At 35.9% G+C, this 11,218-nt stretch overlaps 1 protein-coding gene across 2 annotated transcripts; it reads right to left on the reverse strand.

The window, feature by feature from the left end:
* Window positions 1–1,634: 1,634 nt before the first annotated feature.
* LOC105034149 (caffeoylshikimate esterase) lies at window positions 1,635–10,999 on the reverse strand. 2 transcript variants are annotated; one of them, XM_010909196.4, is made up of 8 exons: window positions 10,673–10,994; window positions 9,208–9,237; window positions 8,560–8,686; window positions 8,300–8,446; window positions 2,849–2,979; window positions 2,630–2,767; window positions 2,263–2,361; window positions 1,635–1,972 (listed from the first exon to the last, which is right to left on the reverse strand). In XM_010909196.4, exons 1-8 carry the CDS (start codon window positions 10,805–10,807, stop codon window positions 1,748–1,750), a joined length of 1,032 nt encoding a protein of 343 aa, XP_010907498.2. In that variant the 5' UTR covers window positions 10,808–10,994; the 3' UTR covers window positions 1,635–1,747. The 2 variants fall into 2 exon arrangements, with proteins under 2 accessions (XP_010907498.2, XP_010907499.2); XM_010909197.4 differs by lacking the exon at window positions 9,208–9,237 and having other exon boundaries at window positions 10,673–10,999.
* Window positions 11,000–11,218: the final 219 nt, after the last annotated feature.

Below are 11,218 nucleotides of genomic sequence, written 5' to 3' on the forward strand. Positions count from 1 at the left end.
GCCGACCTTGGGAGAGGGGATGCTCATCAGCTGTGACCTTAGATGTAAGAACAGAGCAGAACAGTGGGCCGCTCCAGAGGGATTCATGGTGGTTTGCTTTTGAAAAATACACTGTCAAGATATCCTAATGCTTGTTGTCCGTGAAGGGACTTGATCATGTTAAATGTTGCTATGTATGGTAGGGCTTTTGTTTGTAGAGTGTTTACTGGTAAAGCATTTAATAAAAAGCTATCAGTTGTTTGGTAGCAATGATAGGTGTTGCATTGTGCTTTCACTTATCTAACCATCAGTACTATTTAAAAAAAGCTAATATAAAGTATTCATAATTTATAAATTATTTATTTAATATTTTAATCTAGATGATGTAATAAGTAATGAAGTTTTATAGGTAATATAAAATAGAATACTATTTTGTAATATTATTATATTATGATAATATTATTATAATATAATAATATGATATTGTTATTAATGGAATTTTACTAATAATGGTATAATATAATTATGATGTAATACAAAATAATATTATATAATAAGTATAATAAAATATTATTTTATTATGTTATACTATTGTTATATCGTCCTAACAAAACTGTTATCATAAAAATTGTTAATTTATAAAGTATTTTTATATCTTAATCTTAATGATGTAATAGATAAATTCAAAATTCTCAAATGTATGAATACAGCATAAGATACATCAACTTAAATGCTTATACTAATAAAAAGTATTTGAAATTATATTTTAAAAAGTTTTCATTGTCGAGACTTGAACTTAGGTTTGCAGTTTTTCAATGCATACAAGCTCCATATCCTGACAAACCTTTTTCAGCTTTTGGAGAAACCAAAAGGTTGTTTCAAAATTTTAATTAAGCACTTTAAAATCATCCAAAAAAATTTCTGGCCTTGAAAAAATGTTCTTGGCCCTTCAAACGCAATGCTTGGAGAAGCACACGTGTGTTGTTACCAGAGTGTGCTTAGAGAAGAAAATCAGCTGTTAGATAACCTGGCAAAACTAACAAGAGGCTTTTTTAGTTCAGTTGAGCCTCGCCAGCTGGTACAAGACGGTCTCCAGTGGTTACCGGTAGGCAGCATATTCACAGTTGCAAATTCTCAAAAATTAGAACCCAGTTATTATTGTAAGTAAAATATATTTTAATATCTCAAATTTAAACTTGGAAGAGTCCTTCGAACATTAGACCCTTGTAAGACGTTTAGAATTTCGATTCACAATTATTTCAGGATATGTGTAACTCAATAATATAAATCCCATTATATGGTGCAACATAATTTGATCCGTCTTTTAAGGGGAGATGGAGATGAATTACCCAAGAATTATGTTTGTGTTGGAATTAATATATTGCTTAAACATAGCATCAAACAGTTGAAGTTTGAGGAGCTTGTTGAGTCTAACATGGGTTCTTTTTCCCTTTTTCATAGAAACCACCCCACACTATAACTACTCAGGTTTAGGGCTTCTGGAGATGAGTTAGCCAACAATCAAGTCCAGGTGCTGAGCTAAGAGGAGTCACTATGATTTTGTCCAGAAGCTTTGCTCAGAAAAGCTCATTAGTTCAATTTTTTGCATGAGTTCAACAACAATTGTGGTTCAGATAACCGCTTTGACAAAAAAATAGACTGCAACTTTAGCATAGGCATTTTATTCTTCTGAAGAATTAGTACACCTTATTCAATAGACAGATAATTGGTGGTTATTATAGAGGACAAATAATAGGAAAGTTAATCATCAAGATGCTTGTCTAACACTGTGTTCATCTAGCCAAAGAATGATGTCATCAAAGACTTGAAATATCATCTCATCCATCTCGCCTTCAAGAAGGGAATGGCATGCATCTTTGTAAAGGTGTAGCTTCTTGTCTGAGCTACATGCATTCTCATACAAAGCCTTACTGACAGAAGGATCTGTTACGATATCAGCTTCACCATGTAGAATTAGTAGTGGTAGAGAAACCTGGGGAAAAAATGAAGGAAGAACTAGTGTTCAATAATATCTTTAAAGATACAAACACAAGCATCATAATGCTCGACAATTTCATCATTTTCTAACGATACATCTTTGTTAGAAACTGTTAAAACATAACAAACAACCATGCATTTCTCCTCATAAGTCTAATATGTATGTCATAGTTCCAATGCCTGGAAAAAATCATGTTCTCATTATTAATTAAAAAATTAATCAGAAAAAGTACATTAACTACTAAATTTGATAACTAAACTGGAAATAATGGGTTTATTTTGTACTTCTTTCAATCGGCGTTCTATCTCTTGGCTGGTTCTCAGCAATTCGACTGCTGTCCTCAAGCGTGGTTTGTCTTTGTAAGAAATAACATTGTAACGAGTCTGCATCCAACATTAACAAAAAAATCCATGCATTGTTGATTAGTTAAATTTGTAGGAAACATAAGTGAAGCAAACATCTTCTCAAAACAGCATTAGCAGTGTGCATATAATAACAGGAATGTTCCAGTCACATGTTTCATCAGCACATTCACCAATAGAATGCTGCAGAATGAAACACTGCTTCTACTTTACAACAAGGTGGCCTAGATCCAGTTCTATCTTATGAAATCCAAGCTCATATGTGGAAATGCAAGACAATCAAACAAACCTGCTCCCTTTTCTTGGGATCTTTGAATGCCAATTCTGCTAAATCTTTTTGAGGAACCAGCTTCTCTTTTGGAAGAAATTTAGACATGCCAATCAGGAATTGCACCACAGGCCAAGGTGGAACCATATCATCTGCTATCTACTAAAACTAACTTCAGTTACTATAATGCATAGATTATAATAGTTAAAGATCCACGCAATGCTTAGACATAATAATCACCTTACACATGGGTGCAACTAAAATTGCACCATCCCACACATGTGGCTGTTTGAAATGCACCTTCAAAGCAACTGCTCCACCCATGGATTCCCCAAACAGGAAGCTCGGAAGGCCACGGTACTCGGGATTTTCTGCATGCGATAGTCAGCACACTAGGTAAACTTATACAATATTAATATTGATAACTACTTATTTACATGTCAGACAACTGACAGCCATGGAACGTAATACTAACAACTATTTAAGTACAAGTGAGGGCATCCAAAACGAAACAGCCAATCCCAAAAGAGCATCTCAAAAATGGCACAGCACGAAGAATGAGGATCCTGAACAATCTCGTACTTAACTGGCATGGGTGTGATATGGATATTTTATTTAACGTGTTTGAAACCATTATGTAAGCTTTAATGCGATTATTTAGGTAAAATATAAGTTGGGAAAAGAATCATAGTTCCCTGAAAGCCAATGAGATGAGCTTTTTGGGCTAAGTAATTTGCATGAATGTTTTTCAGAAGTTCCTGGTTCTTAAACTTTCTAGAGTACCTGCTTTCTTATTTGATAATAAGAATTGCTTTTGCTCCCATTTGCACTTTGTAGAACTCAAAATGTGCCAAGCTTTGCTGTCTTGACTTGTTATTTAGAGGTGTCACAAGACCTGATTAATCTAGAATGCTAAAATATCCTAAGAGGTGTATAGCTTGTGCATCCTATCTTAAAAATATTTTGAAGAGAGCTCCATTTTATTCCTAGGTGACCCTACAAGACATGGATATGTGTTAAAGTGGGTTACATTGCTATAGAGCAGTGATACCTAACAATCAGCTCCTTCAAGCTGTCAAACATCACAATTTTGTATGATTATCATGTTTACAGTAACTGGAAATTTGGCTAGGAATCATGCATGTTCTCTAGAATCCATTGTGGAAGATATGCCCATGAACTGAAAAACCATCCCAAGTTCAATAGTAACTGTTCTTAAGTGCTCAAGTAGAATACTAATTAGCAAACCAAGTAAATGGTAAATAAGTCATCAGCTCTTGGAATCCAAAGACTGAAACCATGATTAACTTTTCTTGTGAGTAATCATTCTAACACCATTCCAAGTTCTGCATCAAGGTAGATAGAGATGGAAAAGCAAATTCTTTTTCCATCATTTATGTAAAAAGAAACTTAAGAGAAACCACATCCCTCCGCATAGCTAACCAACTCCATTGTCCACCATTCACACCTAGATGGGCATAAATCGAAGTACAGTTTCACCCAAAACTAGGAAAGCTTGACTGAAATGTTCTGGTTTTGTCCAGAACAGATATACTTTAGAGATTGAACTTAAACTAATATAGGGAGCCAAACTTATTGTGTATATGGCTATTTATGGTAATCTTTCATTCTTCTTCATATCTAAATTTGTTGGGATCATTTCCTCTATATTGACCTTGGATTTTACAAATTTTAAGTAGATATGCAGATATAATAAAGTTAGGTTCTAGGAAAAGTTGTTCTTCTACCAAACCTCAGCTAATACAGAGCTCAAATCTCATATACATTTAAACTGCATATGTAATATTGCCATCCTAAGAAAAACAATATATTACATATAAGCATGATTCTTTTTATGTTAATATTCCATTGTTAAAAGAATTTATTTTTTCTTTGTCACTGCTGCAAACTGAACTGCTGAAATGAACCTCCAGGGGTCCAAGACTAGAACATGCTTAAAGAAAATGTTCTCTAGTTTATTTTCTTGGCTTATTTTATTTTCTCTTTTTTTCCCTAATTTTAAATGATTTTTCAGGATGTTTGTATGGTTTTCTAACTGCCGAAAACCATTGAAATCACTGAAACTACTAAAGAAATTCATTTGGTATGGACAATGCCAAAACCAAGTTTTTGAGCCTAGGATCAAAATATAGGCTAGTGCCATTGCCATTTCGAATTCTGCAAATTCTCCAATATCAAAAATAACATGCAAGGGCTAAGAATCTCTATCCACATCCCAAGAAACAATAATTAATCCACCTTTTCCAAAGGGCCTTCACTTTTAGGATAATTACATGATACTCTCCCAATCAAGGTTCACTATACCGGTACTAGGGCCTAGACCATTTGGCTGATGGCACGGTTCGGTATGCTCCCGTGCCGTTCTGTATCAAATCCAAACCAATATAGCAGAGAGGGTGGAGGGAGACTAGAAGAAAGGAGAAAAGAGAAAGGAGGAGGGCAGGAGAGGTAGAGGGAGAGAGGGCCTCCAGAGGCTGCCAGAGGGCCGTTGAGGCCATCGCGCCACTGTTGAGCCTGCTAAAAAGCTGGAGAGGCTCCCTTCTTTCGATCAAAGTAGGAATTTTGGCTCTTATGCCAACTTCACTTAAGTGAAGTCAGCAACAACATTGTTGACTTCACCTGAAAATCATAAAATATTAAAAAAAATAAAACAAAATAAGAGCCAAAGTCCCTATTTCAATCGGGAGGAGGGTGGAGCCCCTCTAACTTTCTAGCAAGCTCAATAGCAGCATGACATCCCGACGGCCTCCAAAGGCCCTCTCTCTCTCCCCTTCGCCCCCCCCCCCCTCTTTTCCTCTTTCCTTCTCCCTCTCCCCCTCTGCCAATTTCTTGTTTAGATTGCCCGACATAGTTTGGTATGCTCCGAATTGGACAGTTCAGGATGGTTCTGCAATACAAAACCATTCAATTCTATCAAGCTATGAAATCCAGTCACTCTTCAATTTGGCCCATATATCTCTCGCCAACCAACAACATGCAAAGTTAGAAAAGGATTGCATTTAAATGTTTATAATCACGGTCATAATTATCCCCACTTTACCTGAGGAAAAGCAACTTCATGTTCTTCTTTTAATCCTAACATTTTTACACAAGGTGGCCATGTCTGCTGGTGAGATCTCCTAGAGTCCAATCATATGGAAAGAATTTAATTGGTACTGAACCATTGAGTACAGAAAGGAGTTGTATATCTCATTTTTCCCTATGCATCTCTAATTGAGCTATAGCAGAAATATTAGATCTTGTTAGATTCCTCTTATAATTGAAGCACCTTTTTTCCTCAAAAAATTGAAGAATCTTTTTGGTAGAGACAAACATATCCTGTACAAATATGACATGACGCAATAACATATGTCATGGACTACCAGATCTGGAAAATGTTGACTTCACCGACACCCAGCCAATCACCATCTCCAGTGGTCATATAAGGTACTCTGTTTTTGGTGTGAAAATATAGATAGGATGTCTCCTTGCCATCTTTTCTATTAAACATGTGAGACATGGACGGAAAAGGCAAAAGGTGTTTTTGCCAATTCACTTCAATCACCCATCATCACAAGCAAGATTTCTGCATTCCATAGACCAATATATATAGGTTTCTTGGTTCTCTATTCAAGTGAGATCTTCAGGAAATTTCTTGGATTAGAAGGATGATATCCATCATGTGAGACCCTCAGTAAATAGTAATATGAATAGAAATAAGCTCCTCACAATCACTTGTAATCTAAGCAAGCTCAGTGGTAATCTATCTTAAACATAAAATATTTTGTCTTAGAAGCCTATAGCAGTAAATGTATGGTCACTTCCTTTTGGAACCTCTTAGGTGAAAAAGGTATAAGATAGCAGCTCATGTATCTTTTCTTTATAGAACTCTAGCAATTCTCAGAGTATGATATGTTAAATCCACCTAGATGAGGAGTTTGTTTAAATTGGCTAAGAAACCACATACTCTCATTTGGATGTAATTGTTTTGTCTATCAATTGATTTTTTACCATCATGAGTCTTCTAATACTTCCTATCTAGGGACTAAAAAAATTCTATATCAATTATTTGTGCACACAATCTCGACTGGGCCAAATCTTAGTTAATAATTTAAGTCATTAAGGGTGTAAGAGATATTGGTATCATAGTATGTATGATGAATATGAAGCAATTAACTCTTTTCAGCATCAGAATTTGTTGTATCTGAGAAGTTAACCTTACATTAGTCTACATATTGAGCTGATTTTCAATATGAACTACATTCATTCCAATGCTTGAAACAAGGTCTGTTGAACTATCTTGAATCGAGAGGTGCAAAGTGTACTGAAACAAACCAGCCAGGAACCAGGATGGTTTGGCCTCCCAATTCAGTCCTAGCTCAAAACTACCACAAACAGAGCTGAATCTTTAGGTTCTTCCTAGTTTCAATCTATCATAGGCAGTTCCAAAGCCTAATTGAACCAGTTCTTTTAATGTCCTCCCCTATCACTGATCCTCCTTGCCTCTTGCAACTCACATATCACAGGACACTAAAAGATCGCATATCACATTGATCAGAAGCCAGAAGTCACAGATCAGGGGATAAAGGTTGCAGATTGCGGGCCGAAGGTCATGAATAAGGAGCCAAAGATTGCAGATCAGAGGTTGGAAGTATGTTTGCCCTTCTCTCCCCTCCCTCCCTCCCCCAGGTCTCCCCTTCGGATGAAGCCTGGAGGTGCAGGCATGGCGCTGCACACCATGTGTCAGTATGGCACAGTATAGTGCTGCATCGACACGGTCCCTGAGTGGTATGGTCACCAATACTGGTTTTATGAACCTTGCTTAAATCTTATGTTTGATATAAAAATATACATTCATAAGTACTGGTGCCTAACATAATGTGTCACTTAATATGAATCATTCATCAATATCAAATATATCTTATATCATAAGGTATCAATTTCATAACTACCACCATGTCATGTTGCATATCAATTTCTAGTGGAGCCATATGACACAGCTGAACATAGATCAAAGAACACACGAATATAACCATTTTTAGATCCAAATGGCACAAAAGTTATTCCTCTCATCTCCAAAACAAATCTGTCTATAACCATAAAAAAATTGTCAACTTGATGTAAGTTAAGGAAGTTGTCTTGTTTTTCATGCTTGTGATCAGTAGGACCTAATTTCTTTCCCTGTTTACGTTTAAGTTATCTAATCTATTTATTTTGTCTAGAATGGTTTGATTTAATAATACAAATATACCTATATAGAGGTTTTTTTTTTAAAAAAAAAATCTATGAATACACGATTGGTATAAAGTTATCAACTGGTCAACTTCTTTATTCACATCAACGAAAAAATTGAATAAAACATGATCAACTGACTTAGTATTGTTTGAAATTCTAGCATATGCCATATAAATGACCTCTTAAGAGAATGTATCTAAATCCTTAAGCATAAAATTGTTTCTCTTGTAAAATTCATTATATGTAGATTAGATAATATACAATCATCACCAACTACTATTCAATTACTATTGCATGTGATATAGTCCACAAATCTTCATACTCATAGCTTTTGAGATGACATTATTTCTTTTAACATCTATTGTTTTGAAATTAACTTAATATTTTTTAGTCAACTAGTTCATTCATTACCAGACATTTCGGTCTATGAAGAAAATCATAAAGACAGTATCCTACCTTTGATTTTGGAGAAATGCTCAACTACATCATCAACAAGAGTATCAAAGCTGGGAATATATCCATGAAGTCCTTCTGAAAGACCAAATCCAGGGTAGTCCAATGCAAAAATACCATATCCAGATGATGCTAATTTCCTGGCTATACCTATGCAAAGCAAGTACATTATCTTCATAAGTCACAAGTCTGAAAGTCTTCATCGAGTACTTCGAAAATTGAAACAAATTCATGACCACGAGTTTGTACGGAGCACTAAATACCCTCAAAGAAAAATGTACAAGTATCTGCGTAGCCATGACAAAAACAAACCAATGCCTTTATTGGCAAATTCTCTGGAAGCCAACTTTTCGTGAAAATTTCAACACCTCTAGAATTCACCTCATACACCTGTGTATAAGATACTAAATCACGATCCACCTTCAAAATAAAAATATAAAGCATCCTATTCTGTATACTGCAAAGAATGCAACCATTAGTCATAATGTCAAACACCCATGATGAAAGTAATATTGCCACATGAAACTTCTTATATAGTAAAACAAAGGATGAACTCTTGAAAAGAAACTAGGAAAAAGGGTGAAGTGGCCTCTCTTCAAAAAAGCATGCATTCCTTTTAACTACATTAGCATTTACCCATAAACTATCCAAAGAGCATGGTCAGCATGCTTTTAGCATAGTAGCATAGTTCTATTCCTAATTAATGAATGTGTTCAAGTTCTTCCTTCAAAAAAAAATGCTGTAGAGTAATCATTACCTGTGCATTAAATAGATGATGGATTGCATATATTCATATCTCAGAAAATGACAACAGTAAGGAAATGGAGTTGTCACTAGCATTTATGACCAATAATATTGAACCAGTGAAAGAAAATGATAGAAGAAATGGCATCATGCTCAAAAGTTGTTACCTCCTTCGATTTTATTCCAGAATATTGTGCCTATGAAAAATAACACGAAGAAATATTGTTAGTTTCATTAATGAACCAGTAAAATAACCCCATGAAAATTTCAGATTAGGCAGTATTGGTAAAATCAATGTTCTTTTTATAAAAAAATTGCTATCTTTCATATAAGCAATAAAACCTTAAAGCCATGAAGGAAAAAAAAAGGTGCATCAGCGAAGTTATGCAAGTAAATGACGTTGCCCCGAAGCACGTAAGTAATTGGTGTATCTGAGCTGAGCTTGAGCAAAATAGGAATAATCAAACTCAGCTCAATTATAGTTGTAACCTCTTTCAAAATCAAATTTTGATTCAAATAATCTTGGACCACACATTATAAGTGAGAGTTGTTCACTAGAGATCTGTTTAAGAGATTTGTTAAGAACCTGATGTCCTTCATGAGCTGATATTTGTATATTCTTAGTCATTGGATCCTGGTCTAACAGCTGAAGCATCATCAACAAATAAAACCTTCACCCAATACATTAATACTATTGCTAGCTTTGAATGATTCAACATCAATCCATAAAACAAAATTGATAATATCAAATGACTACAAGCAAGGTTTTAAGTCCTATGGGACACGGATGTCCTGGTTTCTCTATAAAACGAGATGCCCCATATTGCGGCCAAGGGCTTATGGCTCAGCATGTGAGGTATTGTCCGTTCTAGCTTATGGACCTTATAGTTTTATCTTTCAAAAAGTATCTCATGTGAAAAAAATAGTTTCTTCCTATACAAGTCAGAGTCTTCCTTGACTTACAATCAATATGGGACTAATAATGCCCTCCCTTCTACACTACAACACCCCACTATCTTGCTTTGTGCCAATGGTGGTTTCAGTCGGCAGTCCCATGGGTACCCTTCATCTTCCTTCTCTTCTTCTTTCCTTTCCTTTCATGTTTGTCTTTCTTTTTTTCTTTTTTCTTCTTTCTTTCATTTCTTCCTTTTTTTTTTTTTTTTTTTCCTCCCTTTTTCATTACCTTCTTTTTTTTTCGTTTTTCCTCTCCTTTGCTTTTCTTATCACTTCTTTTGCTTCTTTTTTCTTTTTCTTCTTCTTTCTCTTTCTTCCTTCTTTCTTTCCTTTCATTTTTTTCTTCTCCCTTCCTTTCTTTGTTTTCTTTTTCTTCTTTGTTCCTCATCCTTTCTTCATTTTTCCTTCATTTATTTTACTTCTTCTTTCTCCACATGGATAGGTTTTGGAGTCCCAACCTCCTCTCGGTCCAATTTTCTCACATGAACGGGCAGGACGGCCAGGACGCCCCCCATCCTGCTACGACTTAAAACCTTGACTACATGTATATTGGTATAAAACACAAATCGGCAGGCACGCAATAAACGAAATATGAATGAAATCTCAAAAAAGGAAGAAGAAAAACAAAAAAAAAAAAAAGACTGGCTTTGAAGCAGAAAGGAACAGAGCATGCAATACCTTAAACAAGCAATGATCGATGCCGAGCTGCACATCCTTGAAGGCCTCGCGGATCCTCCGCCGTTCCGAGGCCTGATCGAGGTTCGCCTCACAGACCATCTTGGCGAGCTCCTCGTCCACTCCCTCCCATCTCATCGCGCCTTCTCTTCCTCCTCCTTCTATTATTTTAGAACTTCGAAACCACAAACCCTGACGCTATCTAACGAGTCCAGAAAGGACCGGAGGTGATAAAGAATGGGAAACAAAAAGGAAAGGGTGGGGAAAGATGATGAGGTGAGAGGCACGGACGGGAAACCTGCACTATGATACGAATTTCGAGTGGACAGGTGGAAGAACGAAAACAAGAAGCGCAGGTTAGCAAGAGTAAAGTGAAATTGACGACAAGACGCGTCACGGGTAGCACGAACTCTTTGGAATGTTCCAAACTAGGGCGAGACGAGTTTTTGATTGCTTAGGACGATTTGAGTTAATGTGGGCCCATTTCACTAAAGTATCAAAAAGAAACATGTGGCCTCACTTGACCCAACCCGGAATGAGTTGGAGTTG

Source organism: Elaeis guineensis, chromosome 6 (assembly GCF_000442705.2).
Source record: "Elaeis guineensis isolate ETL-2024a chromosome 6, EG11, whole genome shotgun sequence".
Taxonomy (NCBI): Eukaryota; Viridiplantae; Streptophyta; class Magnoliopsida; order Arecales; family Arecaceae; genus Elaeis; species Elaeis guineensis.

Bases quoted from the DNA above. Each gene is read 5' to 3' on its own strand.
- LOC105034149 (XM_010909196.4), bottom strand. From the start codon at position 10,807: ATGAGATGGGAGGGAGTGGACGAGGAGCTCGCCAAGATGGTCTGTGAG. The intron at 9,238-10,672 runs GTATTGCATGCT...TATTTTTCATAG, and splicing joins TCGATCATTGCTTGTTTAAG to GCACAATATTCTGGAATAAA. The intron at 2,980-8,299 runs GTAGGATACTGT...TATCGCATGCAG, and splicing joins GCATTTCTCCAAAATCAAAG to AAAATCCCGAGTACCGTGGC.